This window comes from Alligator sinensis, unplaced genomic scaffold (assembly GCF_000455745.1).
Source record: "Alligator sinensis unplaced genomic scaffold, ASM45574v1 scaffold851_1, whole genome shotgun sequence".
NCBI lineage: Eukaryota > Metazoa > Chordata > Crocodylia > Alligatoridae > Alligator > Alligator sinensis.
Window position 1 is genome coordinate 247041 of NW_005842410.1, and position 21513 is coordinate 268553.

At 43.3% G+C, this 21513-nt stretch overlaps 1 protein-coding gene across 1 annotated transcript; it reads right to left on the reverse strand.

The window, feature by feature from the left end:
* Nucleotides 1-3310: 3310 nt before the first annotated feature.
* On the reverse strand, nucleotides 3311-21513 carry LRPAP1 (LDL receptor related protein associated protein 1; the record flags this gene model as incomplete). The annotated part of the gene is made up of 8 exons (XM_014522914.2): nucleotides 3311-4077; nucleotides 5143-5319; nucleotides 7711-7793; nucleotides 9344-9502; nucleotides 11387-11507; nucleotides 13181-13305; nucleotides 14569-14713; nucleotides 21403-21513. Coding segments are annotated over 8 exons (987 nt in total), but the record flags the coding sequence as incomplete, so codon positions are not given.

The window sequence follows — 21513 nt, forward strand, 5'->3', positions numbered from 1 at the left end:
CTAATTAGTACATGGACCCTTTGTCGGGGGTGTCTGGAATACGCACACATATACTGAGCAGTCCTGAGCTGTGGGGTCACCATGGCTTGACCCTGGTAGGGCCCAGCCCAATGCACCATATGGTAAATCATGAGCCTTTGGCTTTGGACTAATATTGTGCTTAGTTTATATTGCATATAAGTTGGTTCGAAAGTACTGTTTAAAAGTATGTTTATGGAGTACTGTGCTAAAACTTGCAGCAGTTTCAAAAAGGTAAATTGCATCAATTTTGGATGAACTGTCCATATACAAATTACTACAGGTATGTTTATTTCAAGGTGTTTTCAAATTTGCCCCTCACTTCCATGTGTTCACAAAAGGGGATGCAGAAAAGAAGTTAGGGAGTGGGGGGACAGAGCAAGAGGCTACCTGATGCCCCAGATTTCTTTTCCCCGTTGTAGCGGTGGACGGGGGACAATAATTAGATTCTATACCTGAAAAATTATAATAAAATGATAAATTTTCCATATATACAATCTAATTATTAAGGGGGTTGTCTTATATCTAAGTACATACGGTCTATTTACATCCCCATGCTCCCATCTTTTATCTTATTTCATCTCACTTCATGAGAGATGCAGACAACTTCCATCTGAGATGCAAATCTGAAGGCAAAACCAGATTTCACTTTTGTTTCCATGAGCCGCATAGTCCATTAGTTTGGATATTAATGTGTGATGGGGAGGGAAGGCAGGAAAAAGGGTAGTATTTGGTTGTGTGTGTTTGTGCTTGTTTTTAATTTTAAAAAGATAGGAATTTGTTTGTCCAAAGTAATGCAGTCAGGTGATCTCGGGGTATTCAATCATTGGAAAAACTTTCAAGGAAAGTTTTTCAAGTCCTGGTCCTTTCTTATTTTAACCCCACAAGCCAGTCCCTGAGAGAAAAAATATAACCAAAACAAGCATGAATAATGAGATATTCAAGTTCATTCATATTCTTTGAAAGCTTTTCCATGAGCCATAGGTTGCTGACCCCTGCCTTAGAGTCATTTCAGAAAGACATCTCATAAAAGCCTAGTGTGTTATATTGCAAACAGGCTCAAGTTTATCCAATACAATTCCAAGTAACCTTTTGCTGACTGTATGCAAGATGGTTTCTGGTAGAAAAAGGTGCTGAGTTGCTTCAGATGCCATCTTATTGATTATTATTGATTACTAAATAGCACGGCTTATTGTTGCTCAGGTCAATAGAAATTTTTTTACTGGCTGCAGTGGGAGTAGAATCAGGTCTTAATTATTACTTCCAGCATCATTCAGCCATGCTTCAAATGAATAAATAGTGTATGGGATGAATCTCACTACTGTGGACTGAAGCCAGTGGATTTCACCCATGGTTTAGTGCTCTCACACTTGATAAGAAGCCACTGAAGTTTCACAGTGTATGGACATTCACAGCTAGGAGCAGTCATGCTAAACTAGATCCCCATGAAACCACAACTGCAGTAACATTCCTTGCAATGAATCCTGGCTAAGATTGCAATGCTACTGAAATGCCCTTGAACCTGCCATTTGCTTTCCCTGTTTGTCTGCTCATGATTCAGGATATAAAGAAAGACTCAGACCTTTTCTCAGGCTTTTCTGGAAGAAAGCCTATGTTTCCATTGCTCAGGGGTAGATCTAAGATTCTCCAAAGGGGGTGCAGGAGCAGCAACCTACACTGCAGGGGTGGCTGCATCCCATGCTCCCAGCCTCTTCTGCACCATCAGTATGGGCAGACCAGCCTGTGGGAGCCTCTGGGAAATGTTTAAAGTCCTAAAGCAGGTGAAAATACCCACTCCCTTCCATTTCCTGATTGGAAGCAACTCTCTCCCCTCCTCTTTCCTTCCACCCTGTCCCATTCCCATTCCCCTGCCTGCCCCTGCTGCATTCTCCATGGTTGGGGAATAGGGACAGTGCCAGATTTAGGCTTAAACTACTTAAACTACATCTTAGGGCCTCACAATATGAGTGGCCTCTAAATAAGTAAAAAAACCTGACTCAATATCAAGTTTTATAATAATTAGTTGGTAAATAAAGGAGATATGGGAAAATGACTCTCTAAATATGGACATTTTTGTTCTAATATAACAAAAATGTACATACATTGGATTAGTTTTATCGTATGGGGCCTCTTAAGCTGGACATAGTTTAGGTCCTCAGCCTAAACTATAATCCGGCACTTGGCAGGGGAAGTTCCAGAGCCAGCTGGGCTGGGCAGGGGGACTGGGCTCAGCTGGGGAGTGGACAGCGGCAACAGGGAGACTAGAGAGGTCCTGGAGAGTTCCCTCCATCCTGCCCCATCACAGTGCAGGGAAGGGGAACTCCTGTCCATCCCTGCTGACCATGTCCCCATCCCTAGCTGAGCCCAGCCCCTGTGCAGCAGGCAGGGATGGTGGGAAAGGGGGCATTACTTTGAGCAGGAAGGGGAAGGGAGAGAGTATTTTCGCCTGCTTTAGGAACTTTAAGAAGTCCCAAGAGGCTCCTGCAGTGCAGTCCAATCCAAAAGGAGGGTGCAGCTGTGCCATTATGCCTCCTCTGGATCTGCCCCTGCCATTGCTCAATAAATAGTATTGCTTCAGAACAGAGTAAAATATTATGTTAAATTAAAAATCTAATAAGTTAAGGCTTCAGAGGTAAACATTCAAAATTAAGGTCGGCCTCTGCCACCTTAATTTACCTACATGAGGCATATTATGATATAGACTTGCATTACATGATCTCTAATGATTTCTTCCAGTCTCTCCTCAGAGCCCCTCAGATGGTACTGAATGACTACTTACTCAGTATTTCCATCATCATCCCAAGCATCTCTCTGTGCCTACCTCGTTGCACACAATTCAAACCCTGCATTGAAAACACAGTTAACAATTGCCCAAGAAATCAAGTCCAAGCCCTGAAATGTTCAAGTGCTGAACTTCTCAACAAAATGACAGCAAGTGTTTACAGTTCTTGAAGCAGTTTTAGCTGGAAAAACAATCAAGCTGTGTCAGCACTAGGATAGAAAATGCCACCAGAAATGGTTTAAGTTTAGCAAGTTCAAAATCAGGGTCTCAATAGGGTCCCTTATAGGAGTCACTGGGTAATACACATTTAGATACCTTGCTACTGAAAATCTCTTGAACTTTCAAAATTAAAAACACATTCTTGTATGCAAAATCAACCAGTGCCATAAACATTATGAACTGCATGCTCAACACCAATGCCAGCATCTAGCACAGAGAAGAATGATGCAGCAGGAGAGCTGGAATTATTTTTAGGCAAAAGGAGAGGAGGGAAAAACAACACTCATAAAGGTAATTTGGTTTTGTTTAATGATTAAGTGTAACGAAAGGTAACAAAGGTGAATGTGAGGATTGTACAAATTCTCAGTAGTTTCTGAAGGGTGTTAGTTTGGAACTATGTGGGGAGAAGTGACCACAAAACCTGTTCTTTAACTTCCTCAATATATGATTATCTGCAACAAATACCTGATTTAATGCCCACTGAACTTTAGTGGGCAGGGGGGTGGTTTGTAAACACAGATTTTTCTAGCTCCACCTTTAGTCTGTGCAGCATGATAGACAAACTCATGTTTTAAACCCAGGACTAGTTCACTGATTTGTTGTGGTTTTCATTGATTGGGATGGACTTACTGATACAAAAATAGTTTCCCTGATAGAAAAAATACCCAACATCTTATACATGTGAACAACTGCTTATTTCAAAAACTGACATTGGATTTAGATACAATATTTACATGATCATCAAAGATGCACAAACTAAATATGCATTTCTAACTGGGTGGTTTCATTTGACTAATCACAAAGATACCAGATCAATGACCAAAATGACTGAAGAAAGGTTCCCTACAAAGACCAACCCTGGTGAATCCTTACTCTTTATCTGCTTCTGTGGATATTTCAGAAGGTCATCTTGATAAGTCCTTTCCATGAAGAACGATGTACTGGAAGTTAGTACATTATGTGGAATGTATTATATAACGTGGAAGGGATACTCAAAGTTCATTGTGTTGCAGACCTCTAGAAATTCTACCAGATAAATCTTGTAGGTGCTTCTTTACCTTAGGGAGTAAATATATATATGTATTTTATTCAATGCAGAAGAAATGTCAAAAGACTGATGCTGCATATTCTATTTTGCCATCAGTGCTCAAAAGCTATAAAATCTTACTCCTCACACTATACATTTTTTCTAATGACTTCTTAATATAAACATATGTAAGCAACCAAGAAGCTGGTGAGCACCTGACTAACTAGGCTGGAATGTCAGGCTCCTTTCTGTGCTCTGTGTTTGGCTTACTGAATTATTGCTATTTTGAAATGTTATATGCAAAATGGAAATGCTCCAACAGAAATGGGAAGGGCTGTCCCAACTCAGAATAGTTTGGGGGTGATTAGAGCACACTCCATGAAGGTGGAGGATATGGGTTTGAATCACTTCATTTAGAGGAGGGAACTGAACATGAAGTCTGGGGAGTACTTTCACTCCAGGCTCAGAGTAGATGATGTCAGTACTGACACTAGCATTATGGCTATCACTTTAAAAGAAAGCAGCAACTGGCCCTGTGTTTTGTAACGAGCCCAAACCAGTAGATTTGCTCTGAAAATGCCTACTAGATAAGGCCCCTCAAAGGTGATAGGTAGAGGGGCACCTAGTTTATGAACCTGATTAGGTTTAGGCATGTACCTGAAATAGGCTATTTCAACCTGTAACAACTTAGGCAGTTCTGGACATACATAAAGGTAGCACTTTAGACGCCTAAGGCACTTTGATGTCAAAATGTGAGGTGTCTTTGGGATTTGGTCATCTTCAGGGTTAGGCAGTAGCTGAGCAGGGCTTTTCAGGACTTAGGTGCCTAAATTCTACCCAAGTCCCTTCCCTATGTGCCTCTGTTAAAAAGGGACAATACCATCTCCACTTCCCACCAACTCAGCATGTACTTTCTATTGGACTGGGGCCATCTCTCACCAGTGCCATCAGTTTGCTACATACTGGAACATAAATAATAAATATGAATTAATAAATTAACATCAGAGATGATACCCGATAGGAAATCCAAATTCCTTCTATGCCAAAGTTAAACCTACAATGGAGATGGATAAACACACAGCTTATTTATACAGACCTTGTATCCCAATTCTTTAGTCTTTTCTTCTAGCATGGTATATTTCTCTCTGTTTCTGTTCAGATGATCTTTATCTCCTGTTCCCTCTATGTGCTTTAGTTTCTGATGGGAAATCTCTAGCTGTTTCTGGTAGTGCTGATGTTTTTCAATTTTTGCTTCAAAGTGTTTCAGCTCCTCCTTGAAAAATGAATACAGAGTTCAGTTAAATGGCATTCTCTCCCCTCTGGAGCACACTCCTAATGCTGCTTTAATGAACCGGACACTGAAAATCTTTCCAGTTGTCTGCCTCTTAAGAACGCTGCGGCAATGGAGCATCACAACCACCTAGAAAGTCAGCTTTGGAGGAAGGCACCCAAACATCGATCTACTGCACAAACTTCAAGAGGAAGCTATTACTGCCTGTAAGGCACTACGGCAGGACAGCAGTGAGTGCTGTTGAGAAGCCTATAAACAAATACAACAAATTGGGTGCAATTTTTCGAACTCAAGCTCTTAACTCCTAGAATTAGCTTTTCTTTGTGATCAGACAGGTCATGATTTGCCTTCTTGACTTGCTCTAACTGTGATGGATGTAGACTAGAACTGAGCAATTAAAGAAAAATCAAAACCCTGAAACAAAACAAAACAAAACAAAACAAAAAGGAATACAAAAGCACCGTCTTAAATTTAAAATACCCCTAAAGAATGTGGCCCATGTGACAGCACTGTTCAGGGTCATCCCTACTGTTGTGCTAATGATAGCAATAATTCTCTGGGATGTAACACATGAAGAACAGGTGGAGACCCAATCATTTCACGGACCACTCAGTATCTGTCACTGGTTTGATTAGGTTTCAAGCTGAAGGAGTTCTCAAAGGTGATGATCAGGAAACAAAGCAATAAAAACATCTTCCATCCTAATGGATCTTATCAAGCTTTGAAAGCAGAGATCGTGCCTCTCTCTCAACGTTACTGTTGCAAAGGGAGATAATTAGCCTGTCAGAACATCCTAGCCTGTTTTATACATTACACACCACACAATATTTTAGCTTTGGGTTTTACTGTATGCCACATGGTATTTTAGCTTTGGGTTGATGAACCATTCAAGCTGCTTTCCTCAGATGATGTGCCAACAGAGCATCCTTCAGACTTTTCATTATGAAACCTATGTAGGGTTTGCATTATAGGCATTAAGAAAGAGAGGCAGTTTTAGCTGCTGAGTATTCAAACACAGATTAAAAGGAACTTCAGCAAGTCTGATCCTTTAGTTTTCCTTTCCTAATTTAGAAATCTAAAATATCCCAGGATTCACTGTGCTGCTGACATGCATAGCAAGAGAGCTTTACACAGGTATGTGCTGTTTGCCCAATAGGAGATCTCTGCCTGAATATATTCAGGGGGATATTTAAGGGTCAAAATGATTATTTTTAGATCCTATCAGTGGAAAACTGAAGTTTGCCTTATTCTAGAGAAAGAATGTGAGCCTGATTTATCTTTCATGCTATTGTATAGGCCCAATTCAAGGCCATCACAGCCAACGGTAACCTTTTCACTGATTTCAGAGGGCTTTGGAAGAGATGCTACATTAGAAGCATGCATGCTGAAATCAATGTCATTGAAACCTGTTTAATTGAGAGGAAATAGGTTTCATGCGATGAAGGAAAGGAAGGACAGTCCTGTGAGCTCAAGTGGGACTCTGGAGATCTGAAATCTATCCTGGGCTCTGCCAGACTTCACAGAGGAGAGGTTACCCTCTGTGCTGACACTTACATGTGAAGTGGGTCCAATACTTTCATATGTTCCAAGGGGATGCTACCAGAACACAGGTTAAAGTTCATGAGCAGGCTTTTGAAGCAACTATAGATTTTATATAGTTCTCTATAGTTCAGAGCCTGCTCACAAAGTATATATAACATTATGTAGTTCAGAGCCTACTCATGAACTTTAACCTAACCCCATCCTAACACCCTTTCAAGGGGATGAAATATGAACTCTCTCTAGATGCAGATACACAGAATGAGCATGTGAGGGAACACAGCATGTGCAACAGCAAGAGTGCAAGTTCAAAATTTCATTGCTTCGAAAGCCAGTGGTGGCAAACACGATCACCACAGTAATCTCTACATTCAGCTTAAGAGGGTCTCTATGCATGTATACTGTTCCTTGGTGTGAAATTGGCAAAGCTCACCCCTTCCACAAGGGGAAATGAAACCCCAGTGGGGAAGTCAATTAGCTGGCATTGCTTGGTTTTGTCATCCTTTAATAAATTCCTGAAGCATTAACTACAATTCGATATTAGAAAGCGAAAAATGGGGGATCTGCTTGCAGTGAGATTCCAGTCTTAAGCACAGTTGAGTATATGAGTAAACTTTACTCATGGGAGTAGTTTCACTGAAGACAATGATGCTATTTGATTACTGAAGCCATCACTGTGGCTACGTGTATGTATGCAGGACCAAGACTCATGTTTGTCTTGTCTGGGGTGATCACATAACAGCAGCAGAGAAATTATTATATCCAGAGCATAACAGACGCAGGGAGAAGGTTCTCCCTCCAAGGTATAAGTAAAGCCATTAAACGTTACCTTACCCGAAAGGATTCAAGCTCTTTCTCAGTGAAGTTGGCAGATTTGGCCATGTCCCATAAGTCTATCACTCTGGGTTCTTCGAATTCTAGAGAGACACATACCACAATCCTTTTTATATCTACACAGAAAATAATAGATGCCACTGTATGTAAATACTGTCTCCATGAGAAGCGCACACCTGAAGTAGTATTGCATTACAGGGCTGCCTATGCACACTCAAATGATCTGGGACAATTTTTTCAGGTTTGCTCTCCTGATAAAAAAATCTCAACTGGAAGTGCACGAATAGACATTTGAGCACTGACTCCCTGAAGACCAGAAAGCTTGGAGTGCTGACATTGTGTAGCCAGGGTCCCCCTGTGCACACATCTCAGCATGTTCTGCAGGCACCTTCAGTCTGGGTGAAGACAGATGGCAGCAGTGCAGAAGGCAACTCTGACTGGCTGATCCAGACTGCTCTGGGTCAGCCTATGTCTCCCTGCAGCACACTGCTGATTCTGAAGGAGGCATATTCTGCTGCCTGCTCTGCTGTAGTAGCAGTCAAGTCCAAGTGACAGGCTGTTTCCTGGGTAGTGGCAACAAAGCACCCTTGGATGCTGGAGGACTGTGTTGTGGCTTCTCTGAGAAGAGAACATACAGATATCTGCTTTCTCAGAAGAAACTATCCTGGGAATGATTTAACTATGGCTGTTCCCAGGTTATTTTTCTCCCAGAGCAGCTATTTTAATTTTGGGAGAAAACTCCTGGACATCTGTACACTTGGGAGTTTTTTCTGGGGGGAATGACTCTCCCAGAAGAAACTGAATGTCTGTATATGGCCTACATCTACTTTGGTATTGGTATTTTTTATTTAAATATGTAATACTGTACATGCTGGACTTTTAAATGCAGAGACCCAGTCAGCTCTCTTGCCTTCTGTGCCTTTGTGTACAGATGAAATCCTGGTTGAAAGAGGGAAATGTCCCCTCTATGGGATCATTAATCCTGCTCCTTGCATTAGTTCTGTCGTGGGGATCAGTATCAGAGGCTGAGGCAGGGCTGGAATCCACCTGTATTTCATGGTAGCAACTCTGAAGGTTTGAGAGATTTTAGCTGTTTGGATAATGCCAATGCTGGTAGCATGAAACATGGACCAAGTATTTGGGTTTACTAACCATACTGCAGTAAGGGCTACATGCTTTGGTCAGAATCAGAGTCCCACTTCCCTGTCCGTGACTCCATGGTTTGCAGGGACAGCAGTCCCTGGTACCTCTGGCCCTGCAGTTTCTACAGGAGACGTAGTGCAGATAGGTTATAAGCAGCCAAAAGGGAGTCTATACCTAGAGGCTCTGTGCAGCCATGGTCCAGGCAGTTTGGCTCATTCTCAGCTTGCCCTTCTCTTCCCTGGTACAAGCCAGTGGAAAATCGAAGAGAATGGCTACCTATCTTTACTGTGGAACCTGGGTAGAGAGAAGAAATAGAGTATTTGGGCCCTAAGGCTGGCACCTGAATAGAGTTGGCTGGCAGTGTCCCTCATTGTCCCAAAACTGTTTATCATGACCTTGTAGAGTGCTCATTTGGCCGGATCCGGCTATATTCTAACTGACTTTCTATAAAATTGATCCTAAAAAATTGGGAAAACAGAGTGACCCATACCACTGGTTGCGTCGTACCCCTGGTGGCTGACTTTACGTAAACGCTCAAACCCTTGACTGATGCTCCGTAGTTTGTCTTTGAGTTCTCTGTGCTTGCTGTGCAACAGCTCTTCTTTCACCACATTCTCGTCAGAGGGGTTGATTACGTTTTTGTGGATTTCTATTTCAGAAAGACACATGATAATTAAAGATGGGCCAGATCCTGAGAAGTCAGAAACCCCAGCAAACCCCAGCAACTTGAATGCAGGTAATAAGTACTCGGCCCTTCTCAGTGATTAATTGCACAGTAAATAAGCATCAGTACTATACATTAAGAAGTAAGCACTTTTTTCTTTCTAAATTGATGTTATTAATGCCGATGATTTAGTGCAGAAATACATCATATCTTAAAGCAAAAACTGCAATAAGATCCAGAATAATATTATCCCTTTTTGTAGGAAAATCTCAGCACACCAGCAGTGTTATATTCCAGGGGAACACTTCTATGTCCCTCTTTTGACCTTATGAACAGAACCCTTCTATACCATGCTGCTGGAGTGGCCTGAAGGGGCAGTTAAGAGTAAGGCTCAAGTTAAGGAACCACCTTGGGCTACTCTGACCTGTGTCAGGTGCTGAAGTGACCAAGTGGTGGGACCTGCTCGGCAAGTGCGTTGCTGGGACACCCCAGTGGCTGAGTGCGTACTCCATCCTCATCCCACGAGCCACTGGGGACCTCAGCCGGCGGCTCCTTCATGGAGCTGTCACCACGGGTGTGTATGTGGCGAGCTTCACGGACATCCTGCCCCTTCTGCAGGCAGAGGGAGACCCTGGCACACATGACCTGAGTGCGCCAGGCTGCAGCCCCTCCACCTCCAGAACCTCCTCTTGAGGTTCTGGTTGAATTTCACCCCCCACCTTTTTGTTTTTGGTCACCCCATCCATGGCCCCACCAAGTCCTGGGACCTCCTGGTCAACCTCCTCCTGGCCCTGGCCAAGTGGGCTCTGTACTTGACCAGGAAGGAGGCTCTGGCCGGGAAGGTACCCAGAGACTGCAGGGCCGCTTTCCTCTCACTTGTTCAAGCACGTTTCCAGGCAGAACACCAGTGGGAGGTGTACACTGGCTCCTTGGATGCCTTTGAGAGCCAGTGGGCGCTGGTTGGGGTGCTCTGCTTGGTGTCCCCCCAAGGTGCACTTGTTTTGTCCCTATAACCTCACGAGTATGCCCTGTTTTTTCATTATTAGTCCCACAAAATCAGTTGGTAGCTGAGGTTCCTACCTCAGCGGCCCAGAAGTGGCAGCCACATTGTCCTTAGTGGGCTGGGCCCACGGCCTCAGATACCAAATAGGCCTATCCTGTTTTTGCTTTAGTTGTCCCAAGGAATTAGCTGTATTATTCATTCATTGGCCCCACACTGTAGAGGCCCCTAATTAGTTGGGTGGGCCTTGGGCCCACAGCATTGGGTAACACATATAGACAGGTGCTGAACTGACCTCTAGCAGCCTTAGTGAAAAGTGACACAACGGTGCCACTTTTGCCTCAGCCCCACTTAGCTGGGATGAAGCAGCAGGATGAATTCAGGAATGAGGCAACTTGACCATTCCTGAGGCAACTTGACCCTCTTATTGCTTTAAGACATCTTTTCTTGCCAGCTGAAACCCAAGAACCATATTTTGCCAGGTGAAACCCAAGAACCTGTCAACCCAGTGTCTGAGAGGATATATATTCTATTCTACTGAATCAGAGTCCCACTTACAAGGCCTAAGGGTTAGAAGAGTGGCCCAGAACTTGATGTTTGCCACTGTGACCCAGTATCCTCCTTGCTCACTATAATGCTCATGAGAGTCAGCAACAGAGAAACCAACTGTTCAATTAGCTGGGAAGGTTACTGGAAGAAGACACAGAATGATACCCTGCAGGTATCTATGAATGTCAGCAGCTGCAAAGAGTCCTACTATTAATACAGGAATCAGTCTTAAGGATTTTAAAGATCATTAGAAACAACTGAGGCAACTGGCAGATAGAGGGCTGCAGTGATTTGGAAACATAAGGCAAACATTCAGACACCTTCTGTTCTGCTCACAGTCTCTAGCAAGAGATTATAGTCATGAATCTTTTCTTTGTGATGCTTAAATTCTCGCCACAGCTTATCCAGCTCATCCTCAGAGAACTTCCCAGAGGTCTTAGCCTATGAGAAATACAAATGAGATAGGAGTTAGAAACCTCTTCCATTTTCCAGGCTCAGCGTACAATAAATTCAGTTACCAAAAATATATTTTTAAGTATTTAGGGTAAGTCTCTCTTTAGAATCCCATGAGGCACATCTTTACTTGTATCAGGTAGGATGGGGTCAAACTGTGGCCTCACTGAATTCAAGGGAGCTTTCTAATTGAGTTTAATGGGGCCAGGTTCTCACTTACCAAATACCTGGAGATACAAGGAAAAAGAATTCTGGTCATGCATATACGGTAGGAAGCTGTCAGGTAGAAGCATAAGAGACACAAACTGTATACTCAAGTTAGGGGTCTATTTATACTTGAAATTTAACCGGACACAAAGATAAGCTTTATTGGAGAACTCTCATTCTATTGGTGGGTAAATACAGCAGTGCATGTCCTGGACTTGCTAATAACTAGTACAGTGAGCAGTTTGCTGCAGAGCAATTAGAAGCATAGGATTGGCAGCTGGAGTGCTGCCCCAGTATTCTGGAGATGGTGCTGCTTGCTGTGATGCTTTCCTTCCCACTGCCTAAAAATGATATTTTCACATACTAACCAGCTAATTGCTGTTAAGAAATGTTTCTAAATGGTTGTTTTTCACTTTTCCCCAAAGAGGGTAAAGTACAGCACTTGTCAGGGACACTGTCAAGCTAAAATATTATATAAACAGGATAAATTTCTCTCTCTATTTTACATCACACTAGGTTGTTAAAATAAAGAATATTAAGAGCAGTCTGCTTTAATTATTTCCATTTCCCTGCCAACCTGTTTGTTGCTAAATGCTGACATCCTGTTTTAGTTTTGTCAGAATTGGACAGCAAACATTCTGGTTTTCAGCAAAAACTCTGAAATGTTTCACTTGCAAATACTACAAGATGAAGCTGTTGGTTAAAAACCCTAACTGTATGAGACATGCATCATTAGGTCTCCTTTCCTCACTAAGTTACACAGCAGTCTCTCAATTATTCATATAGGGTGAAATCCTGACCCCATTGAAATTAAGGGCAAAACTCCAGTTGACATCAGTTTGACTGATATGCTCCTAACAGATACAACGTACCATATTCTCAAGGAGGATTGCTGTCAATGAAATACTAAAACCTCTTCCGGGTTGCTCAGCTCCTAGACAGATGAACACACACCCCAGTGAAATTTACTTTAGTTTTGTACACCTCAGTAAATTATGCAAGGCTTAGGAATGGAAAAGATGACCAGCTATCCAGGGCGAGGTTTGTTTTGGGTTATATCTTTTATTGGACCAACTGCATGGTTGGAATAGATTTAAGCTTTCAAATGAAATGCATTCTTCATCAGGTCACAGTTATCCAGAGTAATTCACACTGTAGGTAGCTATTACCATGTCTCACCATTAGGTGGTGGGGAGTAGGTATTAGCCTGCTTGCATTTACTAAACAACTAAACAGACAAAACCTAAATCAATTATACAAGCTGAGATTTACTCTGGCATCTTTCAAGGGCAATTCTGTATCAGGGTTTAGGAATTTGTATCATCTGCCTGCTACTTTTCTTAGTCTGATTACAACCACATGATTACAACTGTTTTGTCACCCCAGGCTTCAGCAAACACACACATGAATGAAGATTTGCTTCCTATATTGCATAACCAAGAAATTAAACTCACCTTACTCCATAATTTCTCCAGTCTTGGATCATCTAGCACATCACTTTCTGAGCCATCTTTGATGTAGTTGGAATCTGCTAGTTGAGCATCCTTCTTTCCATTCATTCCATATTTAGCCATAATTACTATACGGGGAAACAAAAGATCAAGAAATCTTAAACCCAAGAGCTAATCATGCTTATCTTAAAAAAAAAATCTGTATCTTTTCCTGGAACCTCTTTTCTCCTGTATATCTGCTCAGTGTGGAGCCATCTCTCTTAACTGGTATCTGGACCACATGGAAAGGTTGAGGAGCCTGCTACTATCTTGACTCAGGAGTTCAGGCTTTTAGATCAAGCAGTAGTTCTCAACCTTTTCAGCCTCAAGGCACCCCCTTCATACTTTGTTGGAATTTAGCAGCACTCCAGCTGAAAACTACTGAGCTAGAATTAGCTCATGCCAGGTGAGGGTGGAGGAAGCAGGTCCTTACACCACTCTGACCTGCTTTTTTCTACCCTCTGCCCTCTCCCAGCCCCTGGTCTGTATCTGAGGGAGTAGACACTACTCCTTTGGTGACTTGAACATTGACAACTTGAGCCACATATACCTGCCAGCCCTGGGAGTATGAGGGGTAGGGGAACCTGTGGTTCCAGGGCTGCCCAAGTGCTCTTCTGTGTGCCTGAAACATCAAATTGCTGGGAACATACTATCGTAAGGAGAGCTGCCAGGGGATGGGGAGTGGTCACAGATATGGCCTGTCTATGGGACACTGGGGGGAGGGGGGTGGAGAAAAAGTGGGGCTGGCACCAAGTGACAGGAGGTGCAATCATTTGCCTCCTGGCACAGGGTCTGAGCATTGTGGCACCCTTAGAAGGATATTGGGGTATGGCAGCTAAGAATCGTTGCTGTAGGGACTCATGCATAGATACAGAGATCCCAACTTTGATAGCTCTGTTGATGAATTACCCATTTATAGTAAGGCTTGAAAGCCCCAGTTGTTTTTCCCAGGATAGTAAAAGTGACACACAAACAAGCTACCTCAAGCCAAGAGCACAGAAGATGTGTGTTAAACGGTGCCACTTTCTTTCACATCTCTGTTCTCTCATCCTTTGTTCATACATTAGAGTTGCACTATCATCAGAGTAAGGACTTCTGTCCTCAGAAATGCCTGCACCTTACCCATTTCCCTAGTTTCATCCAGTTTGTTAAAAGGGCAATATCAACGTCATTCTGCACACACTGAGATGAGATACACTAATCTCAGTACAAGTTGGCTGTGCTCAGTGCCTATGAAAAAATCAGCCCCCATTTAATGCTTAAATACAGATGCCTGAATGCAAGTGTCTGGACTAAAATTTTAACCTGTTCAACCATGGGCACTCAGGTTGTTAAAGTACATTATTTCTTACCATGTAAGTTGCGTCTAAGTTTGGCTTCTTTTTCTCCATCTTCATCTAGCCCTTCAGCCTTCAGTTTTTTCCAGCCTAGCTCATCCTTTTCTTGTATTTTTAGATCACTGTGTAGCTCTGCCAGTTTTACAGCAGATAGCTGGAGCTAACAAGAACAGAGAAAAGCTTTGTAGTCAGTTGCTTTGTATCACACGTGCACACACACAGACACTCTCATACACGGGGGCAAAGTTACCTCCAAAGCCAGACTGACATAAAAGACATTTGATAATCAACTGAAAGGCGACAGTGTCAATCAGAAATCAAGGACCCTACTATGTTAAATGCGATTCAAACCAGACTGTTTACACAAAGTCATTTCAACTAGCCTTTCATATTTATATCCTAACAGAAGCTCCTCTGTCACTTCATTAACAGCTAAATTGACCAGGTGAGTTAAAAAAAATATATATTTTAGCCTGTCTTCTTAGGAAGGCTGAATACGAAGTGTGCTTTTTTACAGCTGTCATTATGGGAGAGACAGAAAAGTGGTGAGGAGATTTATTTAATGGGGTACTGCCATGTTAAATATCCTTTGGCATTACTAATACTGTATAATATAAAATCATCTTTTCACCCCCTTTTTGTGTTCCTTTTCATTTAGACCACTAAAATTAGACATTTTTTTTATTCTAATGTACTAGATTTCACTGCACAGTGCAAACCACAAAGTGCATCTTATTTTAGAACCAAATACTAAAACACAACATGGAAATGTTCCTGTTCTTAATGGAAAATAAAGATGAGATATCAAGGCTGGAACCAATAAGAGATTAAAAACGCAAGGTTTCTAAAGGAATGATGGATCAGTCTGCAGACACTGTGGTATACATTTAAGGAAGGAAGGAAGTACAGAGATGAGTTTTCTGCATGTGACTGAATCAGTATTGCTATCATGGGAACAACAACTTTCTAATTTCCTCATTTCATTCATTTTGATTACTTGATTTAAACACTACATAAATATTAGTTTTTATATTTCTATAATAGTTTTGGGTCATTTCTTGTTTTTTGTCCAAGAACATGAGATTGGGTAGGAGAGAGGTATGAGAAAAAAAGCTCAGAAGGAAACCACTTCATAACTTTGGCTTTTGAAGTCTCATATCAGTTTGCAAAAATCATTTCACTTCCAATAACCTACTCCTCCAAGTTTCAGAAAGTCTGGATCCAGGTCTGAATTTGGTTGTATGCTTCCATTGATCATCAGTTAGCTTATGCCCTGCAAGTTGTGTGCTGGCATAATCAAACTAAAAGCTATCATGTGATAATAAAGAAGGGGAATAGATGTATATAATCTACACTGAGAATCCAGCTTTTTCACAGACAATAAGAAACTACTTTAAAAAAAAATCAGTACGTGGTATGTTTTGAGGAGCAGTCTCCTCAATTTCATTAAGGAAGAGTTGGAACTTGCAATATAATTTTAACAAGCCAAAACTAATGTCTCTGATCAGACAGACCATTAACTTTTGGACACGTTTGTCTAGTCCCCAACTACAGACAATCCCTGAGAGCTTCCCTTCAGAGTGTAAGGTTACTTAAAAGGTAACTACAAAAAGTAGCTTACTGTTCTATGTTAATTTCCTATAATGTAATGGGCTGATTCAGCAAAGCCCTTAAGCATGATTTTCAACAGAAGCACAGGTTTTGCCACTGAATTTAAGGGGACAGAATTCAACAGGATTACTTGTCAGCTTATTTTGCAAAATCAAGACCTCAATTTGTCGATATAATTTGCAAAGCTTTGGCTTAATCTACGTTATGAGTTTTGCTGCAGAAGTCAAGTCCACACTCAAAGCTCCTCTGGGGTGGCAGAACCATTAAATTACCTGCACCAAGAAGTGTAAGGCTGCTGCTGCTTGCCCAGCAACTAGCTGAAGGCAAATGTAGGCACTGCTGTGCCTTCTGTCACCTACCCAGTGCCATCAGCAGCCAGGGCCTTTTGTATTCTCCGGTGGCACAGGTGCTGTGATGAAGCCATGCAGAGCCACCAGAAGCACGTGGATATGTATGTGGTCTGATGGCTGCAGGTGGTCATCTGCTGCTAGACCTTCTACCAGCACTCAGGGAACTATAAACAAGGCCCTAGAATAGTTACAATCACAGTTAAGATTTAAGGGTCTGAACCTGTGTGATTCACAGATTCTCAGAAGTTTAGGGCTGGAAGGGACCTCATGATACTGGGCTATCTGGTCCCGATCCAGTATTGAACTGTGTAAGTCATCCTACTGACCTCTATGCCACTTATTTCATGGGACTTTTCATGTGCTTACAGTTAAGCTCTGCTTAAGAATCGAGTCAGCCAAGATTTTAAGAATCAGCACATCAGCCCATAGCCAGCAAAATATTTATTTAAGCCCCTTGGTGCACTGCTATTTTAGAGCTCACTGCTCAGTACCTTGCAGAATTGAGCCAGACCAGCTCAGTCATGACCTCAATTTCATATGTAGGCTTTACCAGACTGCACAAAAAAACCACTATATGGTAATATGGATGACTGAGTTTCTCCAAGACTTCACTTCTGTTAATGTTCAACCTTAGAGAGGTATAAATTTAATTTATTCATGCTGAACCAACAGGACGGAAAAATACCACTAAGTGAACTAACAAACTGATTCCCACAGATTTTCAAAATGAGATAATACAGCATTTTAACTATATGCCTTTCTTGTTAGACTCACATTTTCTAGTTTCATAAATTCATAGATGTTTGGGTTGGAAGGGACCTCAGTAGATAACTGCATTGTGCAAATACCTTATGGCACATAGGCACTGTATATAGCACAGGCCAGATAAACGTGTTTTAAACATGTTAAGCTTAGGAGAGGGTAGGGATAGCTTTTGTTTAAAAAAAACTTACCTTTTTCACTTACAGAATTCCCATCTCCCCCAGTTTTAAATTTTTATGCAGACTTTTCTTCCTAAGATTTAGCCTGCTCAGGAAAAAAAGTTTCAGTATCCAGTTTTGGTAAAAGTTTTGGAATGAGAAGTTTTCATTTCTCATATTACTGTATAACTTTAATTGGTTAATTTGGTCACAACACTGTTTGGTTAGGTAAACTAAAATGCCTTTTGAAATTAAAAGAATTTCAAAAAGAGAAAAAGAAATCAATTCCAAAAGTAATTCTGTGGGAAATTCAACAGATAATACTTGGAACATTAAAAATATAACAACAGGAGTGCAAATTGTTGGACAAATTCAGTGGAATTCTCCTGCATCTCCCATTCTTTTAGCACAGCCATTGGGGCAACACAGAACCGACATGTAAAACAGATTTACCATATGCTTCCTCCTTGAAAGAAAACAGTAAAGCTACTACTTACAGTATTCGCTCTCTCTGAAGTTCATTACAGACAAGCCCAATAATTATACCAGCTATAACATCACAAGGAGTACATGTAACTTTGGCCAGCTGAGCCAACAGATTACTAGATGTAGCAATACAAAACCTTTCAGAGGTAGCTTATAATTAAACAGTGTAGTGACAAATTATTTGTTCCTTACACTGACCAAACGTTAAAGTTTAATATCACTGATTGACACTGTTGGAAACTGCAATCAAAGACCCTGTGAAGCATTACCAGGTTTCATAGACATTAGGACCTCGGAAGATCATCGAGCCCAGCCCCCTGCCTGCAGGGCAGGAAGTCAGCTGGGGTCATAGGACCCCAGCAAGATAAACATCCAATTTACTCCTGAAGGGGTCCAATGTAGGTGCTTGACCCCCCTCCGATGGCAGGCTATTCCAGACCTTGGGGGCTCAGACAGTAAAGAAATGCTTCCTTATGTCCAGCATGAAATGGTCTTGCAGTAGTTTATAACCGTTCAACCTCGTCATCCCTTGGGGCGCTCTGGTGAACAACCGTTCCCCCAGATACTGGTGGTCACCCCTGATAAACTTGTAGGTGGCCATCAGATCACCCCTGAGCCTGCGCTTTTCCAGGCTAAAGAGCCCCATAGCTCTCAGCCTGTCGTTGTAAGGTCTGTTTTCCTGATCTCTGATCATGCATGTGGCTCTCCTCTGGACTCTCTCAAGCTTCTCCAGATCCATTTTTGGAGACGCTTGAGAGAGTCCAGGTCAAATCAAAGATTGCTAGTCTCTGTTATAACTTAGTATCAACAGAAACAGAAGTGAGACTGTTTTGAGCAAAGGAGCGAATCGTCCTCTTCTTGCAATGTTCTCAAATCATCATAGACTTTGGAATTTATTCTTCCTAGGGGGTTTTCACTCGAGACAAAAACCTCTGCCAGCAGGTTGTATTAGAAGTACAGGGGCTGCATGAGTAAATGCATAAGAGGTTCTTTAAGAACTAAAAGCCCAATTGTTCACCCACAGAAATCAGTTGGAAATCTGTCACTGATTTTAATGGTTCTAGACTTAGGCCCTGAATAAGGTGAGCCATTGCATTCCCTTTGCTAAGTATGTACAGAAAACGGACTAGGAACAGCAGGGGTAAGCTACGCACAAAAAAAACCAAACCTTATTTTTGGGAAATAGGCTAGGATTGTATGTTACCACTGAATAACACAGCATTGCTCAGCTAAGTTACAAAACAACATGGCTGTATGTTGAAATACGGCATTTCAACATCCATCCCTCCCGCCTTGATGCAGCATGATTAAGATCTTTACTTTCAGCTGCTGCTGCTAAATGACAGCGAAGGCCAAAAGATAGTGTCACCAAAGCTCACAATACACAGCTTGGTGTGCTGCCCCATTAATATGTATAGTAAATGCACCAGTGAAGCTGGTTTGGGATTGTATTGCCAATTTTAAACTTTTCCCTAGATATGCTGGAAAGATCATTGAGGTTTACAAAAGATCAGGGAATTCTGGGTTAATTTGAACCTGAGAATGAAACTGAGTCAGTGAGAAAGCCACCTGTGCATAGGCCAACTAAATAAATTGATAAAAAGAACGTATTTCCTCTCTTGAGGCCCACCTATACAGCCAGCATTTACTACAGCTCGGTTCGTTACGTGAATAGATTCACCAACACTCGCTTTAACACAGTGCGGGTCCAATCTTTTTTGGCAGGTATGCCACAAAATATTCCTGCTCTCTCCCCAAGTACCACTCTGATTTCCTTCCTGTGCCGAATTTACTGCTCTTTCTGCTGTGTGCCCCCTGTCCAATCTCCTGATCCGCTTTCTGCCCCGTACGCCATACCTGATCCCCTGTTCTGCCTACCCCATTTGTTGCTGTGCTGCCTGCCCACTCCCTCATGTGCTGCATGCCACACACAGACAGGCCATTTATAGCACTTGGCCCCATGGTTTAGCAAAACAGGATCTTTGCACACACAAAGTAGAGACACATTTATGTATGGACATGAGACGGTTTCACTTGGTACGCTAGAAGGGATGCACAGTGAAATTAAGGGCGCAGTATGACAGTTAACCAAGTTCATGGCCATCTTGGATCTAAGCCCGGTCAGGAATCACAGACTAGGTTTTCTTCCACCCATCTTGCCTAAGGGACTTGATGTGGTAAGTAATTGGAGAATATATTGGGTTCTGCATGAAGCCTGACAGAGGAAGCAGGGCTTTCTACCTTCTGTCCAACACTTTTGTGACTAGAGAACTGGGGATGCAGGAAACCCAGGTTTGATCACTCCCTTTGCCCGAGACGTCTAACCCACATCACGCACTCCTCCCCAGGCAGTGCTCCAACTACTAGGCTGTAGGTATGGGGGGAGGGGGGTACCACTCTTTTGATATGAGTCAACCAGAGTGATAGAGAACCAACGTGAATATGGCCTAGAAAGGCTGCGACACTTGCTCCAGTCCTTGCCGCAATGATTGTTTAATGTAAAATACTGAAGCAGTCCTGTGCACATATCTACCGGATCCCTTCCAAACCTTTCAATCCTCAGGTGTTAACAACCTTCTCTTCTTTACAACCATCTTGATGCTCCACTAATCAAGCTGGCCGCTGTTTGGCAATCCTGTTGCGTTAGCTGCTCCTGGCCACGAAGCTCCTCTTTCACAGCCCTGCTGACTGCTTTTAACTCATTCCAGTGATTTGTTTTTGCATCCATCTTAAGCAGGATAACTCAGCCCTAGGCCCCGAGCATGCTGGCAAAGCTTGTCGTTTATTTTTAGCTTGAAAAGACACGTCGTTTGACATGCGGTGATGCCTGTCCTCACTTACACCCCCTTTTCCAAACCCTACATCCGCCCATGGACACGCCTGCTAGGAGCGCCACGGGGAGAGCCCGCCCCGGGACCTGGCAACTCAGGGTAAGGACCGCTGGTGTCCCGCGACACTGGGTGCGTGAATGCTGCGTGCCCCGAGGCTGGTGGGGCGCGGCGAGCTCCCACAGGCAGCGGGGGTGGTGAGCGGCGAGCTCCTGCTGGCAGCCGCAGCGCTCTCGGTGGGGGGGTGGCAAGCGCCAACCAGAGGTCGCCGACCACCTGCAGACACCGCCAGCAGTGTCAGTGGTGATCGCGGATCGCCCGCGGATGCCACCAGCGGTGTTGGCAGCGAGTGTCAGCAGCGCCTTTTCGCAGGGGGTGCGCCGCCACGCTCAGGGGCGCCGGACAACGGCTCTCGCCCTCCGCAGACCGGAGGACCCCTCCGCCCGGGAAACGCCAGCTCTCGGCTTTCGCTCGGGTTTTTGCCTACAGGAAAACCAGAGCCGTGCTCCCCGGGCAAAGCGCGCGGGGTGCCGCTCGCACCGCACACTCCTCCAGGCGGGCCTGGTCCCCCGCGAAGCACGTCGCTCGCGACACGCCGGGAAGGGCGCCGGGGGCGGGCTGGACGGCGGCGCGGCCCGGCCCGGCGGCACTCACCCGCTGCGCCTTCTCCCAGATCTGGTTGAGCTTCACCACACGGAACTGCGCGGGGGCGGGCGCGCGGGGCGCCTCGTTGGCCTCGCGGGAGTATTTGCCGCCCTGGCCGGA